The following is a 21515-nucleotide window of genomic DNA, read 5'->3' as shown; positions in this document are numbered from 1 at the left end:
TGCTTTAAGGCGCACTGTTTCTGTCTCTATTTTTGATCTGTACTAGCTTCTAAGGGAAATATCTGTTATTTAGGCTATGTGGCTGTGTCTGGAGCTTTGCAGACAGACTGAAACTCTCATAAAGTCCATTGCTGTGTGTGGTGCCTATCATATTGTTCCATTATTTTTATACTTTAATTTGATAGCAGCAATAGCAGATTTAACTAAATTAAGATTAGTTTTCTGATACTCTTTTTGATATTTGTGTTTTTAAAAAGAAAGCACACAATATATAGAAAAAAAGAAATGAGTCATGGATATCGTGTGATCGAGTGACGATGGGAATAACTACAGCGTTGACACGTTAATCTTAATGTTTCTCAGCTGACCAGAGACATAATGGGTGCTGTCGAAGGGCGCACAGGCAGCAGCTGGGGCACAATGAGGCTGAAAAGTGCATCTGCTGCCTCAATCAGTAGTCAAAGAGGTTGGGGGAATGAGGGCTTGAAGTGACTAGAAAGAATAGTGGGCATGTTTACCATAAGAGCAGGTTGTGAGAGCAGGAAGTGATCACTAGATTGACAACTAGAGAAAGGAAACAGAAGGAGCAAAAAAAGGAAACGTATACATCTGTGCTTTTCCCACATTCAGCCATCAAACCAGTCACATGAGCTTTGTGTTTTAAGGCTTGTCTGTGGGACCCTGGGGACCTGCCCCAGTCCTTGGTCCTTGAGTAAACAGACACACAAATGCCACCTATTTTCAAACTACTGTAACCTCTCCAAACAGTCTCTATACATACATATGACAATATGAAAGAGTCATTATGAATTTATTCCAGTGCTTGTATCGGTTGATTCTGTTAACTCTGTAGTTCTCTCAATTCTGTAACCTTCATTGACCTGAATTAAAAGGATGCAAATGACACAGATATACTGTACCTCTTCCTTTAACCCCATTCCAACAATTCTATCTCTAAAAATCAACTTTCCAAACACACTTTCAAGGTGAAATGATGCCTATCAAGGCTTTATTGTATTACTTAAGGTAAAATTACATTCACATTATTAGGTGTACCTGTTCGACTCCTTTTTAACACAATTTTCTAATCAGCCAATGACATACCAGCAACCAATGCTTCTAGGTATGTAGACATTTTCAGAATGACCTGTTGAAGTTCAAACTGAGCATCAGAATGAGGAAGACAGGTGGTTTAAGTGACTTTGATTGTGGCATGGTTGACAGGCTGGTCTAAGGATTTCTGAAATCTGCTGGGATTTTCTCACACAGTCTTGAGGATTTACAGAGAACGGTTTGAAAAACAGAAACTATCCAGTGAGTGTTCTGAGTGAGAATGCCCTGTTCATGCCAGAGATCAGAGGAGAATGGCCAGAATACTTCCAGCTAATAGGAAGTCAACAATAACTCAAATAAACACTCATTATAACCAAAGTATGCAAAAGAGGGTCTTTGAACACAAACACATCAAACCTTGAACCAGATGGGCTACAAGAGCAGAAGATGACACCTGATGTCATTTCTGTCACCTAAGAACAGGCAACTGAAGGTGCAAGTTACACAAGGTCAGCAAAATTGGACAAGAGAAGACTGGAAAAACTTTGTTGTTGCTGACCATCTCTACCTTTTATGACACAGCGTACCCATGTTCTCATGTTCTCACAAATGATCTCAAACTGGTTTCTTAAACATGACAGCAAACTAACTGTACTAAACGGCTTCAACAGTCACCAGATCTCACTCCAATAGAGTAGCTTTTGGATGTGGTTGAATGGGAGAGTGACGTCAAGGATGAGAAATTTGCTTTAACTAAGACAATCAGGTCAACATGGACCAAATTCTCTGAGGAATGTTTCTGACAGCTTGTTGAATTTATGCCATAAAGAGGATCCAATGCTGTGTTATAAGTCATGTATAACTAATGAAGTGGCCAGTCAGCGTATAAAACAGCACCAATAATACAAATATTACTAGTATTACCCAATAATATTACCCAATCCACTTAGTAAAGTAGATTCAGTACTAGAGGTTGGTGCTTAAATATTTATACAATCATAAAACACCTTTATGTCATCATAATGCACTCTACCTACTCCCCTCATCAGCAGCACATACACATTGATGTCTTGTCTTATACTTCGCTGCACCCCCTCAGTCTGTGCACCTCAGTCTTTTCCAGAAGGTGATTGGCTGTGTCGGCATTATCCTTAAAGAGATGGTGAGTGAATACAAAAAGGGAAGTAAAAATGTCTTTTTAATGTCCTCCATCACTCGTTCTAAGTGTCTGCCCACACAAAAGAATCCAGTGACACACCAGGAAATTATTGATCATTTTTACTTCAAGGGCATATTGAGATGACCAGGTGAATCGGAGCTTTCTTAGTTGAAAATGTAAGCGTATGTATATGTAGCTACATTATTATTGATGCCCAAATATGCTTTGGCCATTAAGCTTGGTTAAAAGCATCATTTTGCCCATTACATATTCTCATAGAGGAAATTATGTTCTTCTTAATCATTAATTTAACAAATACACAACAGATGATAATTCTATTAAAACTTTTGTGGGCTGCTAATTTTGCTTGTTTAATCTTACCCGGTAACAGTAAAAATTAATTATGCTTAATACATATTTATGCAGGTTTTAATTAAATGTCTCACAAGAATGTAATATAAAACAAAGTAGGGGTGCATGTTTTATTTAAAAAACTGTAATGACTAAAAAAATCACTGTGTAACCTGGAGAAGTAATAGCATTACAGTAATATCTAATACCCCTCCAGCACTGTTCATGTGGGACACAAACTAATCCACCCTGACACTGAACCAGGCGCTTGCTCTTATTCAAGCTGCAGCAGCAGCAGGAGCAGCAGTGAATGCCTCCGTCATTCAGTCAGAGGGGAAATCCACCCAGAGAACCATGGCTCTGTGTGTTTTCACCCAGTCCACTCCCCTTTGCTGAGTGCAACTGTACCCAATTCCGCCCCAGCTTTGATCAATTCACTTCAAACAGCCACACTGACTCGTTCTGCTTCTCCTAAAGCTAACTCTCAGTCCCGATGGCCCTCCACCTCCAGAGGAGCAAAACCCTCTCAGCATCCGTCTGGAACCCATCCGAGCGAAAGGGGATACACAGAGAGAGGCCATATTTCACCTCCATCCTTCACCTCCCACCTGCACCTCACTCACGCACACTCGACAGATGCCATCATTTATGAATGACTTTATTTATAAACAAGATCCAGCCTGCTCTTTTTTTCTCGCTGCTGCAACTTTTGTGGATGTGAAATTGCACTTGAAGTAGTGTCGTGTCTATCTGTTGGCCTCCCGTGGGGGTTGCAGAGCGGGGAGCTGGGGTGGCGAGGGTGCATAGATAGCTGAATGATAGGGATGCGTTTGGATGGCTGTGCAGCAGAGGAAGTGGAGCAGAGGATCCCCCTTTTTCACTCAAGTTTTCCTTTCATATATGTGTGGTTGTAGCTGCTGACTGAATATTCTCACCTCTGCTTTCTTATCAGACTGACAGCTGTGGACAGAGAAGCCGCAGTCAGTGTTATTACAAGTTTTAATGAAAAGCTTCCAGACGGGGTACAAATTCCGAAAGGAGAGTATGAAACTCAAAGGTGTAGGGGAGTGGGAATAAAGGATGTGATCACTCCTTTTTTACAGGTGAAAAGGAATATAAAGACATGGATTTGAATACTGTGTATGTGTGTGCGTGTAGGAGAGAGAGAGGTGATATTTGAGCAGGGCTGAGAGCTTTTCAGAGCAGATTTCATTGTGGCATGGCAGTCCCCAGTGCTCAAAGAATTGGGTGTCAGTGGGTGATGCTGGCAGCGTTGGCAGATAACTTGAAATGAATTGGAGAGTTTTCACAGACTGTCAGAATTGGCGCTTTAAAACAAAACAAAACGCATTTTCCGTCCTCACCAGATGGAGGTGGTGTTAAGGTGGTACAGATTCGGAAAACTGCTGCCACTGGGGTTTAAGCCAACTTTTTTCAAACCATTTTTAACTGTGTAAAAAACAAAACAAAGATGGACATACCCACCATAATGTCACCCACTGGTTTTAGAAGCCTCAGCATTAGCATTTTAGCACCATCATGTTTGCATGGTCAGAAGTGAACGTGTCTGGATGATAGGGTAGACTTGGCTAACAAACATAAATACCTGCTAATTAGTGCTAAGTAATTTACAATCACTCACTACAACTGTACTGGGAACACAATCTTCCACACAGCAAGCCATAAAATTACATTAAATATGCTCCAAAAGGCTTTAACACCACAGTCCCAGTAGGCGGGTTGAGTTCTGTGACTGGAATTAAGGAGAGGTGAAGCCTGGTAGACAGCTGCTGCTCCACTGCCCGTGTCAGCATCCACCTGCTGGGTAGATCAGCCCTGGTGTTTGCCACTAAGTTTAAACTAGTGTGTATAATCTGTAAGGAGTGAATGCCTCTTTTATTTTATGTGCAGCATAGGGCTTGGTGTTGAGTTTCATTTCCTGGATGAATGGGTGGATTTGTGGTCGAGCTCTGTGTGTTGACAAACTTGATTAAATAAGCGGGTTATCTGTTAAGTATCGTGCTGAGCGACTGTGAAATTATCCTTTAAATTCCCAAATTTGCAGAAGATTTTTAACCATGTAGTTAAAATGTACACAGTATGGCAAAATTAACATTACATTGATTTTTTTCTCTCTTTTTATCAAATATTTTTCTATACTTTGGTCAGAAAATCACCGATTTGATTTTATAACTAATGTTTTATTTTGTTTTATCTCATTTTTAAGTCCTTTTTTAAAAAAAAATCAGGGTTTAAAAATTGCAATCCTACAAACTAATGATCCTTGTGACAAATTACTCCTCCTGTAAGATTCTTCTCTATCTGAATGTTCAAGTTGAGCCTACAAAAGCAAAACAAAAAGATGGAATTATGTTGGAGATATTAAAACCAGCTTTTTGTTTGAGCTACGAAATGACTGTGCATGGAAAAAAAAAGCAAAAACAAAAAACAGTTATGAAGATGGTATTTGTTGTCCTTTAATTCTTGTCTGTTTTTGTAACTGTGGGATTTGGTGGATCTGGACCCACCAGTCTGCTGCTTCTGTTGATTAGATGAACCTCGATGATTGGGGTAAGCTTGGAGACTGTGGAAAAAAGATGAAAATTGGGTGTGTGCGTGCCTCCTGTACATAACCAGAAGTCATTCACAGCTACTTGAGTTCCTCACACAAACAAACACTTGGGAGTTTATATATTATAACATCTAAACACACAAAGATCCCCAAAGGTTTAAGAGTAGCCCAATGTAGACTCCCACACCAGTCAGCTATTTCTAAAAGAGTTCGCAGGGGAAAACCAAACACACATCTGGTGTGTTGTTTTTTTTAAAGCTAGACAGGGAATATATCAAAAGATGAAGTGAGAGACAAAGAAGCATAGTGATCTTTAAAAGAAAAACACAAGTTGAACCGCAGACACAGGAGATGAAATGCATAGCTGTTACTCTGATGGAATGAAAGTGTGTCTGTGTGTGAAGCAAGGAGTAGGGGTGAGGAGAAGCTGAAAGGGCACACAGTATTGTATCTCTATACCCCTGGGGCAACCAGGAGACAGACAGTAATGCTGCTCTGTCTCCAGCCTGCGCTGTCAGTACTTTGGCTGGCCCTTCTTTTCAACCTTCGATTGGATGACAGACACAGGTATTAACTCCTTGGCAGCAGAGCTCAGAGCAGATCTGTGGAAGGTGCTTTATGCTCTTCAAAGGCTGCACTTCCTCCACAGGGAAAGTGTGGGGGCTTTGATCAATATCTTCTGCGTATAGGCTGCAGACATGGAAGGTTAATGGCCATTTAACCCAGTGTCACCTCCACTGTCCTGGCTGTGCACTAATGCTTTTGAAAACTTGACACAGCCATCTCTATTACAAATCGGCAGCTTTACCTGTGTGTGAGAAGTGTGTGTGTGTGTGTGTGTGTGTGTGTGTGTGTGTGTGTGTAATATATGTCAACCTGAAAGAGCAGCAAAAGATGTAAGCATAGATCAGAGTTCAGGCCAGCTGGGGTTTGGTAATTACAGGATTATTATTTTTCTTGTTTTTGGTGGCTGTGGCTCCAAAGATGGAGCAGGTCATCAGCCAAGCAGGAGGTCAGTGATTCGATCCTTAGCTTTTCCGGCTTGCACGACAAACTGTCAATATACTGAATGTCAAAACTCCCTAGGATGTGTGCGTGTGTGTGTGTGTGTGTGTTTGTGTGTGTCATAAGAAAGAGGTGTGTACAACGAATAAAAAATCGTGAATGTGATGGAGAGTGGTCAGTAAGACCAGAAAAGTGTTAAAATTCATGTAACAATAGCTCCAGTTCATTGGCTTACATATGTTCCATCCATCTTTTTCACTTCATTACATTTCGTTTTCATTTAGGAATTCAGTGCCTCAAGCTTCTCATATAAAGTGTATGTCAAGTATGTCTGAGCTGTAAATAGTCCTTTGTATTAAGATATTGCACAAAATCTGGCAAAGATTTCATGTCGTGGCGTAATATGAATGTTGCAATTGCAGTATTAGCTTTCAGGTCCAATATTTTTTAGACACTTTCAACATTTTGATGGGATACGCACAAGATCAAGTCTCTACAATATATAACTTCATTTAAAAGCTAAAAATAAACATAGCTAATTTCTCTTTGACTGTTAATGAATTACATATATACTTATGAATTAGTTGTAGGTGATTAGAAATGAATGGTTTTTCATGTATAAATGAGTATGAAATCATAGCATGAAACTCTGAACATGCAGATGAATTTACACTAGTCCACATGAAAAACAACTCTTAACTAGTTTCACGTTTCACTAGTCTATTTTTGAAACTGCAGGCACAGAAGCAAAAGTTATTTCACCTGGTGAAGAAATAGGCTGGCACAATAACACTGTGTTAAATCACAATGTGATATTTTTACACATTTTTGCATGGATTCATCAAACTAAAATTACAAAAAAATTTAAGCAAGAACAGTGAGGTGAGAAGCTTTCAAAAATAATGTTATGAATGTGTGTTAAACTTGTAATTAAAACTAAGAAAGGAAACAGATAAATGCTAAATCAAGCCGATAATTGGTGCGATCACATGTTTCCTTAGCAAATTGTGCCTGTTACAGCTGCAGCACTCTTGTTGCAGCAGTTTCTGTTCTTATCACTCAAAGATGGTCTTGATTGCTTTGGCTGTAATGTGCTGTGTGTTGTTGCAGATTTAGATTGGTAATAATCTGATGCCTCTCTGATGGGCGGATAAGATTGCAAATATAATCTCTTTGCTTTTTTTCCCAAAATGTTAGCTTTCTCTTTAAACAGCATTATCATGAAAAGACAATGTAGCACTGCACAAATCAGCGTAACCTTGTCAGTGATGAATTAAATAGCTGAAGCAGGGACATGTTAGCTTTTTTCAGTATGACATGGGAAACATATCATGTAGAAGTAAAAATTAGAAGTATTTATTGGCAGGTCGATATTATTGGACAATATCAGTTATTTACTGATTAATTAGTATTATCCTTTATAATTGCTGATAATTGCAGAAAATTAAAGACCAGAGAAACAGCCAATCGTGTTAGGAGTGTTGACATTGCATAGTTTGTTCACAAGAGGGCACTCTGCAGCTTCCCTCTCTGGTGATGTGTTTGGAATGCTACAAACACAATATCCATCTGGGAAAATAAATGACTAAATAAATACACATAAAAATTGTTCAGGAACCAGTTTGCTTTGTGTATCTGAAAGGGAATGAAAATACTGGCTGATATATCGGAATATTGGATTTTTGTATCACCAAATATCGGCACTGATATCGGTCTAAAAATCCTATACTTGTCGGGCTCTATCAAAAATGTAACATAAATTATCCAAACTTGCTGCACAGTACTTCTCAATATGTATTTATGAAAAACCAGATGAGATTAAAAGTAAAAAAAAAATCTTGAATTTGCAATATATGTCGTACTTTTATCTACTGGTTAGATTTTTTCGCATGACAGTTTAGATAAGGTCAGTGGCTTGATGTGCACCTGTATGGCTTCAAGATGTGGACTTCAAAAAGAACGCTTCATGCAGGCTTACATTCACATAAAACACACGCTGTCTTGTACAGTAGTAGGCTACATTAGGTCAGAGTAACTACTTCTTCTCAAAGGGTGTCTTGGCAGCAGTCTGTGTTTATTTCTGTTTGAGCTGAGCCTTAATTGAGAAGAAGTCACAACACAGCTTGGAGCTTCAGTGTTTGAAAGTCTTCTCAACCTCTTAAAGGCTGGAGCACCAACTCTCCTTTTAGTCACCTCTAATCAGCAATGCACTGGAGTGCCTTCAGTCTCCTGCTCTCTTCTTTCTTTCTTCCTTTCTAAGGCCTCGCAATGAAGCCATTTGCATCCCTCAGGTTGCTAAGATACTCTGCCACCGCGACTTAAAATGTTTTCCCTTCACACTGAAGGTGGATTTCAAGAGGAAAACAGCTGAAGGAGAAGAAAAAAGACCCCGTTTTCGCTAATTTGGTGATTTGGTGACATTTGGGAGGGTGTTCGTTACCCTGCCTTTGTCTGCATGGGTGTTTTTCAGGATTTCTATATGGCCTAATGAGGCTCTTAGTTGCTGTTAACTCCCTGCCATATGTGCATGAACACATCAGAGAGCTTCGAGGCAAAGACCCCCACCCACCCACCCACCCACACACACACACACACACACACACACACACACACACACACACACACACACACACACACTGGTTTGCTTTTTGGCTGCGCCTGAAACAAGCATGCAACAAAAACAGAAAGAAAGAGATCATTCCTGCTGTGATATTACAGATTAATGTATTGACAAATATAAGGTTTTTTGAAGTGTTGGATTCCCAAAGAATCTGCCCTGTTACATGTTCTGTTTGTGTGTTATTGTGATTTTTTTTTTCTTCTCAGCTCTATCAGAAAATGAGTTTTTCACAGAAGAGCCTTTGAATGAGCAGATAGAGAGCTGTCATGTCTCAGACAGATTGTCCCTACAGGAGAGTCAATGTGTCAAGGGACAGGAGGCATAAATGAAGTCATACCGCAAACCCTCAAGTCTTATTACTGTACATTAGCGCTCCACTAAGTTCCTGTCCGCCTCAGCATCCTCTGGGACGTTTCTGGCCTTTGATGAAGCTCAAGTGACGGCCGACAAGGACTGCTTTCCTCCTACCTCTGTCATTATGTTTAGGTGCAACCTCTTGTGTGGTTCTGCAGTGTGGCTTTGCACTAATTAGTCCTGTGGATATGAAGGCAGAAATCCACTTTCCACTGTGAGAGATCTTCTGTGCTAAATCAGGCTAATGCTAATGCTCAAGGAGGTTTTGTGAGGGGTGTTTTATGCCTGTCCTTGGCACGGCGTGGCAGGGCCCCACTCCTTGCCAGGCGTGATGATTTTTAGTGGTTCCTGCCAGGCTACGCTCCCCTCCCACACTCTTCTGGCCCATCCATCTCATGCTGCCTATGTCTGAAATTCAATTGACCTTTTGTTCCACCTCACAGTGAATGGGCACAGGCCAACTTCACCAATAGCCAACCCAGCCAGAGCTCTCATACCTCTTTATTTGATCTGTCCTGCCGAGTCCAGTGCTTTCATTACCTACCCAAACACCCACTCCAGCCCTACCGTCAGTGACATCTTCTTTTATCTCTGGTCATGTCTTTTTGTTGGAGAAATGGCAGGAGAAAATGCTTTCTCCCCTTTCTTCTTCTCTTTTTTTCCCTCGTGCTCTTGATTGTTATGTTGATTGGTTTTTATTTGTGCCTGCTCGGCTTCTTTTAAACACAGCACTTTTCTCCGCTCCCTCAGAGGACTTTTTTTCCCCGACTTTGCAAAAGTGCTGAGGTAGCTTTCCTGTCGTTCAGGGCAGAGGAGCTCGGAATTGCTGTGCTGTGACAAGCCCTGCCGTGACCATGACCTGTCAATCATTTTGATCTTTGGGACTGACAAATTGATCCCAATGGCCTCATTTCAGCTTCTAATTACATGTTGAGTCAAACTAGCACTGTTGTCTGAACTTTGCTTCATCTGACATCTTTTTCTCTTCATCTTGATTTTGCTTTAATCCCCTGGTTGCTACTCTCTCTCTGTTGCAAAAAGCCGCTACACGCCCTAGCTCCGGCATCAAACTCATTAAATCTTTTTTGTCCCTACTCCACCCCCACAGGGGTGTCTCATTTCTTCTTCATCTCTAACCTTAGTACAGGTCTGCTGCACTGCGATACATACTAAAGACCGACTTCAGCAGCTACAGCACCTCATGTGTGACCGCTACCCATCACAGCTTGCTGTCTTACAAAGTGAGCTTTGCTGAGTGTCAGACTTGGCATCCTTTTCTGGGGATGTGGTTGTGTGTGCTTGTGTTAGTCCTGCTCTCTCAGCAATACAGAACTGTAGCAATATTGTGTTAATAAGATGAAGAGGAGACTATGAATTCCTGATAATGCCCCGCAAGGTGTAGGCTAAAATTACTTTTTCTTTCCTGTATATTGCACTGAAATTATGATTACAACATAAATATTTTAAAGTTAGCAAAGGAAGGTTGTCAAATGTATTTTGCCCAGCATCCTTGAGGGTTTTGCAGAGTCCAGTTGTTGTGGAATTGCTGCTTGAGAGCATTCCTAATTTAAATTTAATGTATTATTTGTGTCTTCTGTTCTATGTCCAGGTGCATGTGGACGTGCAAAGCTGATCAAACATGCCAGTAGCTCAAAAGTGCAGTGCTGCAGCTAAACTTGGTTTCTATGCATCAAATTTAAAAACCAAAACAAAACACGTGTATTACTGGTTATTTAAGCTGCTGTAGTCTACTTGTGGTTACAATCCACTTGAAAGCTCACTTGCAACCCACCTCTATTTGTCTGTGCTGGGTTCCTACTGTTCCTCCTCCCACCTCCAACTATTCAGAAGGGCAGGGAGGTCCTAAACAGGGCCACATAAGAACTACAAATTACGGTAAATAGAAACAATAATCTTTTTTTGACAAGCATCATTCATGTGTTAAAGAGTCAGCCAGCAGATAAATGGTTGTGTGCATGTGGTGAGCAAGATTTTATAAAAATTAATTGAATGCCATTTTGAAACGCACTATCTAGTCATCACACTGTGAGAATGTGGTAATATGTATTATTGCCAGCTGCAGGGGGTAGTAATTTGTATAAACAATGATATCAAAGTCAGTAGTGTTAAATCGGGAGAAATCTGAAGCCACTGTAAACAAAGCATACTCGTTTTTTTTATGTTTTCTCTGATTTAATTGATATTTCAGGTATTTTTTTTAAGCGTTTGATGCTAATGTGGATTTTTAGTGACAAACAAATGTAAACAAAACCATTCTAGCTTGTGAGGATGTGACAGGCAGCCTGTTGCATTGTTCTCAAAGAGCAATGAGCAGGTCACTACAGGACAGCGAGCTGAATGATGGGGGCTGCGGGACGCGTGCAGCTATTGTCACATACTCATTCCATCATTAACAAAGAGAACATAGTGATGCGGGGTGTAGTGCTTTTGTGCAGAACACCAGACTAAAGCATGCAGCTCTAACAGTCTGTTTATTGTGTGACAGGTCAGGTCTGGTATGAAGCACGGGCACACCAAACAAACATAAACTTTGGTTTTGTATAAATATTAAAAATCATCAGCTTGTATGAACCTAAATCATATGTTTAATCTTCCAAAGCGTTTAATATTTATTTACGGTGTAATGTGATTCGCTAATTTTGGCAGATTTGATGCACAATGTGACAAACCTTTGAGTTTTGGTGGCTTGAAATTTATGCAGAACATAAGGTCTACAGCAGCTTCTGAAGGTAGGAGGGAGGGTGCCTGTGGCCGCAGCCACACATCCACGAGAGCCCAGATATTTTTACAAGCCTCCTAATGAGAGTTGCAAGAGAGCGGGAACTGTGTAAGTGAGCAACTTGTGGAAGTACAGAGGCGCCACTCTGCCTTCAAATTTGATCAAGGTACAAAATTGAAAAGCAAGAGTGGTGAGAAGCGTGTGAGCGCATGTGAATCTCATAGAGTCTAAAAGAAAATGGAAGATTTTAAATCAAGGACCATTTGCAAGTGAGACAGAAAGAGGGATGAGATGAGAGAATTAAGGGGTTCAACCTTTAGTTTGGCCTTTGTGCTGGCATTCGCTGTCGTTTCAAGATGATTATGGATCGTATGTACCAGTCCTCCAATTCTCAAGCCACTATAATTCACCTTTGTGTGTATGCGTGTGTGTGTGTGTGCTGCTATGACTAACTCCTCAACATTCCTCCTGAAGTACTGTGACAGAAGAGGCACAGCTGTGTGGAAGCCCAAGAGAAAAGGTGCACAAATATGTGCACATAACTGCTAAGATCAAGGTTCATTTACATCTGGAGAGTGTGTTCGAGCTGCAGCATGTCGATTTGTGTGCCACACTGCCTGCTTTAATGGGCTATTCATGTATTAATGACCTTTGGATCACTTTCCGGGGGTGTGCAGTATGTTTCTAATTGACAGAGTAGGCCATATGGTTGGGATGCAGAGTCTTGCAGGGTTAAATCAGGTTAAAAACAGTTAGGAATTTCCCCAAAGACACCATGACCTTACACCATATGTTATTGTGTGTTCACAGGTTCTTCTTATTACGATAATGTGAGGCCGTTGGCGTATCCTGATTCAGATGCAGTGCTTATCTGTTTCGACATCAGCCGTCCAGAGACTTTGGACAGTGTCATAAAGAAGGTCAGTATTTTTTTACTCCCGCTCTCAATACTTTGGATCAGCATTTAATATCGCAGTGAAAGTGGAGAACCAACGAAAAACCAATTCAATTCAGTTTTTCCTGATCAGCATCTTGTATTGACTTAGATTTCTGCGCCAGCAGCTTTTCACAGCTTAACAATGGAGCAAATCAGCACTGAGGTTAAAGCCTCGCTTTCCTTTATCTCATCAAAACGTCCATGGATGCTTGACCCGTGTCCCTGCAAGCAATAGAAGGTCAATGCGAAGAATGAAATAAGAGGGCTTGCAGCCGGGTGGGTTCAAGAGGAATATCAGATACGCATATTAGACACACCAGACATATCAGAGAAGACATTTCAGAGCATGTTGAGGAGTGTTAGAAACAGACTTTCTGTGAACATTTAAAATGTACAATCTGAGTTTTATGCTGAATACTTGTTGGTGTCTGTTAACATTTGCAAGGTGGCTAATGGCTGGGAACAGTGCCGTTGGAATGGGTGTAATAGCCGGGTGGCGTCATCAAATGTGGTTTTGGATGTGTTTTTACAGCCAGTGGCAGATTGTGTGCCCACATAGTATAGTGAAACACCCATGGTGTAATTATACCCAACTTAATGGGTCTGTTTGCATGCATGTGTATCATGGAAAGCAGACCTGTGCCTTTTAGTGGTGTCTCATCTTGAAGCCATGTGTGTGTGAGTTTGCCTTTGAACTGCACCCCTTGTGGGCTGAAGACAGTTCCCATGGCTGGTCTGTTGACGTGTTTAGTGGTCTGAAGGGAGCTGCTAAAATGCCCCTGCAGACTTTTGTAGATCTAACCCGGGACACCATTTCTTTAACCCACCAATATCTCTCCAGCCTCCGTGGAATCTGTCAACAGGGGAAGCAGCACTGCTCCTCAGCTTTAGCTTTTCCCATGCATCACTTGGCAGGGGGCTGCCATGACCCCTGCCCCCTAGTTGTCATCCCAGTAATCCCCGAAACTCAGGCGCACATGGAAAACCTGTTGCACAATCACCATCCTAAATTAGACTCTTGACCTCCAGGAGCTAGGGGGGGTCACCAATGTTTCTAGACGACAGCTGGGGGAGGAGAGAGGGTTAAACAATCAAAGGTTTTGATTGGATGTCATTGACAGAATGGGAATGTGCCTGAAAGGTCAGAGGTTGTTTTCAATACAAGGGATGAATGGACACCCTGACATTCTGCACATGGCATGTGGAATATTTCAGGGCTGTCATGTATTTGTGTTGCCAGGAGGAGACACTGTGTTGGTTCAGCTGAGTTTCAGAAGTGACATTTAATCTCAGGGTGATTTTAGAAGGAAGACTGCTCAACCTTTTCGGAACAGAACCTGAAATAGATTTTGTTGATGGAGACTGAGTAAGGAAAGTATAACACACCACACAGAAATCCAAACTAAGCTGGCACGAGTGAAAAAGTCACAGTACGTGACCCTATAGCTGTTGCAGTAAAATAGTGAACATTGCCTTGTATCATAAAAAAACAGGAAGTCTCTTTAATCTGATTAGAGGTAAAATAATTACCTGATTAATCCTGGATGGTTGACAGAACCACTTAATCTGTGGCTTTTTTGCTGATCACTTCATCTTTGAGCCATTTTTCATGATAATTTACAGATTTTATGCCACGATTTTTCTATTCCCATCCTTTTTGTTTTGTTTTATGAATTGTTTTAATTCATTAATTAAACAATTGAACATGTAAAATGTACCCACAATGAATGTAACTTTAAATAAATCTCTACATTTATCATCCCTTTCCATCACACTTAAGATTAATTAGTTGTCTGTTTTGTGTTGAAAATGCCAATAATGAGCTGCTTTCATAAAATTTCACAAATCTGCCCATTTAAAAAATAAAACAAAAAATGCAAAAAACCCAAACATACCCAATTTAAATTTGGCACATCGCTTCTGTTTGTAGACCTCTGAAACGTTTCCAGCACTGCTGCTGTTTTGCCCTTTTATGCATATGAGATTTTACCATGGAGCCCAAACTTGAGAGGAGATCAAACATCAAACTCAACTGACTTTCATGTGGAGGATATCCCCTGTTGATGAAATCTGCATATCTGCAGTGTCCAAGCCAAAAGGCAGCTCATAAAGGCCAGATGTACAAACTAAAAGAATGTGCGTTGTTTTATTTTTACTTTTTTAATTTTGAGATTTTCAGAATTGTGCACTGTAAATTAATTCCCCTGGATCAGACTCTCAATGTTCTCAGGTGTCTGAAGAAGAGCATATGAACTGTGGGGTTCGTCACTGTGTCATTGTGCACCAGCACACAGAACAGTGACAAGTTTTTTTGGCCACACCAACACAATAATCGCTCATGCACACTGCTTGCCAGATTTGGCTTCCCGCAACTTTGTCCTCTACTGCAAAAAGAAATGAAAGCTGACGAGTTGACATTTTGACACAGTGAGGGGACTCAGCGCACAAAAAGGGACTTAAAAGGAGCAATCTGAAAATAGCAGCCATGCTGGAAGTGGTGACGACAAATTCAAAGAAAGTAGGATCCTTGATGTTTACTGGCAGAATAGTTTATTCCACCTGGTACAATTACCAAGGGGATTGTCTTCAAAAATGTTTGTTTATCTCAAACAAAAGTAAAAAAAAATCATATTCATCATGCAGTGGTATCCAGCAGAAGCTTAACACAACCTCCGGCATTTGTGGTTGACAAATGACTGGAACAAAATTTTTAGTTTTGCTGACTGATGAATGGCTTTGTTGACAAAAAAATAAAGAGAACAGACATCAATGGATGAATGGATTATTCAAGTTTAAAAAGTCTTTACTGAATTACAGTGAGTAATTTGCTGAGAACAAAATGACATAAGAAAAGTGAGTGGAAACCAAAATCCCCAACCCTTTGAAGGCTGGACTTAAATTCACACCAAAAAGAAAGACCACACCAAAGTTATGCATTTGTTTTTGCTGTGTTTGCTAAGCTGAACAAATGTCTTTTAGCAAGAGAGCATTAATCTCCCTCAAACTCAGGTATCCAGTGTCAGAGTAGCCAAAAGGTCATCACTGTACTCCAGCACAGGCAGCTCAGCGCTCAGTGCTCATGTTTGACATAATCAAGAATGTATTTCAGTTTTTCTCTGTCGGCTCACGTTCCTGCAGTGGCAAGGAGAGACGCAAGAGTTTTGTCCAAATGCCAAGGTGGTGCTGGTGGGCTGTAAGCTGGACATGAGGACAGACGTCAACACCCTGAGGGAACTCTCCAAACAGCGCCTCATCCCTGTCACCCACGAGCAGGTGAGAACTAGCAGATGATGGATATCAGAGGAGAATGGAGTGAGATAAATAATAAGATTGAGACTTGCAAGGTGCCCTGGGAAGACAGACAGATTTGAAAACAGATGTGGAAAAGAAATTAGAAAGCAATAAAGCGATAAAATGAGATTTTTCTGTGTTGTATCAGCAGTGGCATTACCTCTCTTTTGAGGTCCCACAGGAAAGGAGTGTGAGAAAAGGCTCGTGCAACACAATAAAATACCACATGACTGCTATTAGAACAGCGTTAAACCCCTCGGGGACATGTTGCTGGGGTTGGCGTTTTGGCCAAAATTTGCTGACAGGGAATGTAATGTTGCTTATGGCAAGGGCTGCAGAAGAGGCACAAGTGGTTAGTCTAGTTTATGTCTAGAGAAACATTTTTTTCCCCCCTGAAATGAAATATTCATGCAGATTTACAGATTTTCAAAATTCAGGATGAATAGAAAATGGACATTGATAAATGAGTGAGTCCTTTTATCACATGCTGCTGTGACCTCTAAGCCAAGGGGATGGGGGAGAAGAGGGAGGGGATGATAAACTGCTCTGTAAATCTGTGAATTTTAATCAGCTTTCAGTGTGTTCAATTTGCGTGCTCTCCTGTGTTAGACATACAAAAAGTGGAGGGGCTTTTTTCACCACCATACAAAAGCCCTCAAAACAAAGGAGCCTTTTTTCCCCGCTACTGTCTGAGAGCTTACTGGAGGCTAAAAGCATGCTGTTTCTAAAAAAACTCTGCAACTGAAAAAAACAGACAGGTCATTTAAATAAGACACATAAACAAAAGAAGAGTGACAAACCACGGAGGTAGTGTAAAATAGCTGGGGACCATTTACTGGCTAGGACCATAGAAAACATTTGTCATGGTCCTTCTCAGTCTCTGTTTTGGTTTGAGACACCTACTGTTTGCCTCTCTAATATGCCCAGAAAATGTGTGTCACATGGCAGATGCCAAAGCTGTGCACAATAAACATTTTGGTGCTCTAATCTAATAGCCTGTGTTGCTATCCTGTTGCTGATCTTTAAATTGAATTCCAACAGAGCTGAGAAGTCGCCTTGTGAATGACCACTGGGTGAACTCCAGACATTTCCACACTAATCTGCCCGAGATTCGATCGAGCATTTCCACTTGTCACTACAATCTACCTCTTTCCCCTCCCACCGCCACCCTGGAATCTAAATCTGCTGTTTCACCTAATGAGGCCTTCATCGCTTCTTATACACGCCTCAGTGCAGCTGTGATGAAAATCAAACCACTTCCACTTGAGATGAAAAGCTTTCTCTGTGCTGGAGAACATGCAGTTGTAGGGGTCATGGGAAATGCAGTTCTGTCTCATCTGTTAGATCCTTGGCATGTGCTGATCCTGTGTGAAAACAGCTTTAACCTCTGATCATTAAACAACAGATGAGGATATGTGGTACTCTAGTGAAGACAGGGGCTTAGGGGTTTTCAAATTAAATTTGAGTCTGATTTGATCACGAGCAAACAATTTACAATTTCAAATAACTCAGTTATTGTAACATTACTCAGGGGTAAGCTCTGGTACCTAGTGTGAATGTCTTCCCTGTAAATAGCCACATAGACCATATCAAAACTGGCCCAGCGGATTCCCATCCTTTTGTTTTACTGCAGACTGAGGAGTCAGCATCTACATTATTCATGCTTCAGTTGGAGGAAATTCATTTATCTACAGACATGTTCAGATCGCTGGCTTTCAGTCATCAGTTTAGATCAACATCTATATCTCAGAATTGCTGCCTCTTTTTTGGGGGGACATTTCGTTTTCTGCTGTTGAGCTATAGTGTCTGCTTGTGCCAAGATACAATGAAGGATGGAGTGCATATGGGGATATTTAATTTTCTTTTTGAAACACTGAAAAATGACATGAAGGAAACTTATGTCTAACACGACCTCTTAAAGCCTGAGGAAACTAATGAAAAGCCACTGTTGAGAGATATTCAGGATTTTACACAGAAAAAAAAGAAGAATGCACAAGTACTCAAAATCACTGAAGAGAGGACAACGAATGTTAAGAGGATTTACACCATATGATTTCTGATTGTTGAAACGATGCATGTTTTCCCTGTCTTCTTCTTCTTGTACTTTCACATTTAGCTTTGCTTCCTTTTTCATTTCTTCTTTGCCGTCTCCATGTTCCAGGGAAGCACGATAGCTCGCCAGATGGGAGCGGTGGCGTATGTAGAGTGCACCTCCAAGGTTTCTGAAAACAGTGTTCGGGATGTGTTCCACATCACCACCTTGGCGTCAGTGCGACGGCCGCACAAGCCGCAGCTAAAACGCAGCAGTTCCCGCAGAGGCCTGAAACGAGTCTCGCAACTGCCCCTTCCACCTCTGCCAGGTCGGACTGAGCAAATGGACCAGGCCCCGGCCATGAGGAAGGACCGGGCCAAGAGCTGTGTGCTCATGTAGAGACCTATCATTACAAATATATATATATATGTATAAACACAGAAATATATATAAAAGAGAAAGTCTATTTATTATTTGATGCTTTTTTTTCTCGTATTTTCCTTTTTTGCACTGCAGGGGAGTGAGAAAAAAGAAACACTGCACTGTGGAAACAAATGCTTTGGATTTCTTTCCTTTTTGTTGCGTGTGTGCATACTTTATAAGCTGTTTACATATTTGTCTTGTTTTGAAATGATGGCAAATTGGACTAAGCCTCTGGACATGAGGAAGCTGTGATAGTGGAAGTGCTGTCTAGTCCCTGGAATTAAAGTGGAATTAATTTCCTGAAACGGCTCTAATAACAGGATGGCACGGCGGCGTATTGACGGAGAGTGTGCGAGTGCGCGGAACCATGTTGAAGCAGAATGTCTGGAGATGAAACAAAGGCAGTGTTGTCCAGCAGACATGCGGAGTCATTGTTTAACTTTTCTGCCTGACACTGCTTCCTGTTGCCATGGATGAGAAAAACCTGTATGTACGGTAATGCTGAAAACGAATTCTAGTGAATGATGGCAAATTAAGAGCTTGGAATTAGATTTTTTTAAGACTGAGTGAAGTACCATGAAGGTGTGTGCGAGCATAACTACCACAAGTGCATTTTAGAAACAAAGTATCTGATTTTATTTTGCTCATTTAACAGTATTTTCCTCGTCAGCTACATTCATGCCAATTGGATTCACTGTAATGAATGCTATTGTTGCTACTTTAAATATGTTTCTTTGTGGAAGATAAGTGGTAAAATGTTAGGGCTATTTTGTTGTACTTTGACTAAACTCTAAAATAAAGCAAGAGCCTGCCTGTATAGGGGAAAATATCGTTTTTGGCTGGAGTTTCTTTCCTGATCTTTGTTATTTAAATGCCATCGCAAATGTTAGACTGTATGCTCATCACAATGGAACAAATAAATCATTCAGAGTGCTAAATTTTTGCGTAGCTAAACACTTCCACGTGCTTTCCTCTTCCAGCCTTCAGAAATGACATTTGTGAGCTAACTGCCCATTTCTTGTGTTAATGCCGTCTCTGTGCTCTCATGTTGCCCTGCAAGATAAGCAACATTGCAGCCAGGGGAGTGAGTCAGTCCTTCAAGGTGTTGTTCACACTATGCAGACCTCTCAGCTGGTACAAATAAAATTGAACTGCACTGCAGCAGCACCAGAGCACTGATGTGCTGTTGTTTAAATGACTGACTCAATACTGTTTCAGAAGCTTTAGGTGAGATGATGCGTGAGTTCTTCAATCAACAGAGAGCATCCAGCTGATGCTGGGACTCCAAATACTTTAAAGTTGTTTTTTTTTTTATAGTTTGTTCCTATAAAAGTCAGCTGGTCAGTTCATTTCTGGCAGCAAGACCTGCAGTCTTGAGAAGCCATTGTATTATAACAATTCTTAGGTGGAGGTGAGAGTTGATAAGCCTGTCTACGGTAAGTCAAATCATTCAGGCAGCAAGTAAAAGCTTTGCCTTTATAACAGCTGCTGTATCCCTGTTAGACATTAAACAATTGACAAGATGAGCTCCACAGACGGAGTGAATGTCAGAGAAGCTGGATTAGATGATAAGAGAAACAAGCCAAGACATAAAAACAAAAAAAGTGTAAGGAGGTGTGTGGGGGAAGTGCTAAAGGATTGGGTTGCAAAAATATTTAAAATGAAGCCAAGTTACATGATTGAAAGAATTTCCATAAAAATATTTTGAGTTGCTTGTGTGCTACTCCAGCAGCTTTGATACATATGGTTAGTAAGCTCAGGGCCAACCAAGTGGCCATGTCTTGCCAGAGGACAGGCTATTAAAAAAAATACATTTCAGCTGCACACACACACACACACACACACACACACACACACACACACACACACACACAATACCTATTTTGAAATGAAACATTCCTCTTTGGTTAAATTGCCCTCAGATCATGACTTTTTTTTTTTTTTCAAAAACAGTAAAATTGAATGTACCATAACTGTAGTTTAGACGCACCAAATTCTGTAATCCCCGTATGTCAGTCAGTGACAGCTGGGCTCTGCCCCAGACTTTGCTGCTGGCTAAATTCATACCTCTCTGCAGATCCTATTGGCAGATCTCATTACTGTTAGTTGCTTTAGATGACCCAGAGCTGCTGCTCCATCTGCAAAACACTTTTCAACCCATCTTAACCCAATATCTGTGCTGTGTCTGATATGGCATGTCTGTTGTTGCTGATGTCTGCTCAACTCTGTGTAGGGGGAGGGGGGTCCCAGAAAACAGCAATACTACCAAATACTACCAATACCTGTAGATGAAAATGACACTCCTATAATCCTATTTTGACTAAAGTGGTCCTTACTGAATTACTGCTATTCTACATACTTTGCAGTTATTAGTATCTCTGTTGAGTCAAATTTGTGTTAAAGGCGAAGATTTTAGTAAAGCCACCATGATGCCCCACATAGGAGCTTGCTTAGAACCGCCCACATTTCAAGCCCCCAAGGGAGTAAATATCTCATTCTTAAATATTAGAAAAATAGAGCAGAAAAAATAGAAGTGGGGCATTGTTAGATGGACACAAGAGTCGGAGAATAGCTGCAGAAAGGTGTTGCCCAGGGCAGGAAATGAGCAATGGAAATAAGGCCAGCACACACAGTGGGGGCACAAGACCTGTTGTGCCCCTACAGTTCAGACTGACACTTAAGAGGATTAGTACTATGGTGCCAATGTGTGTCTATCTGTGTGTGGGTGTGTGTGTTTAATGGGGGAGGGGTTGTGGGTATGGTGGAGGCACTGGGCAGAATCATCTCAGTTGCACTGGCCCACATTTCCCAATCAACCTGCATATCCATCAAAAAAAGGCAGCCATCCATACATCAATACAGACCTGTACATGTCATCTGGATGAAGGCAAATCAACTGCTGCTTTGTTTGTGAAATTAGACTGCCATTGCAGTTTATCTTGACAATCTACTCCCACTCACACTCAGGTTTATTACTG

The 21515-nt window shown here is 41.0% G+C and overlaps 1 protein-coding gene across 1 annotated transcript in view; it reads left to right on the top strand.

Moving 5' to 3' along the window:
• The window catches only part of rnd2 (Rho family GTPase 2), a 31106-nt gene extending 11738 nt beyond the window's left edge, over positions 1-19368 (top strand). The window contains exons 3-5 of the mRNA XM_003442017.5: positions 12665-12774; positions 15930-16064; positions 18244-19368. Coding sequence (XP_003442065.1) covers positions 12665-12774; positions 15930-16064; positions 18244-18513 — 515 coding nt within the window. The 3' untranslated portion in view covers positions 18514-19368. The remainder of the gene's footprint in view (positions 1-12664; positions 12775-15929; positions 16065-18243) is intronic.
• Positions 19369-21515: the final 2147 nt, after the last annotated feature.

This window comes from Oreochromis niloticus, linkage group LG4, assembly GCF_001858045.2.
Source record: "Oreochromis niloticus isolate F11D_XX linkage group LG4, O_niloticus_UMD_NMBU, whole genome shotgun sequence".
In the NCBI taxonomy this organism is placed as follows: Eukaryota; Metazoa; Chordata; class Actinopteri; order Cichliformes; family Cichlidae; genus Oreochromis; species Oreochromis niloticus.
This window is presented reverse-complemented; position numbering and strand designations above follow the sequence as displayed.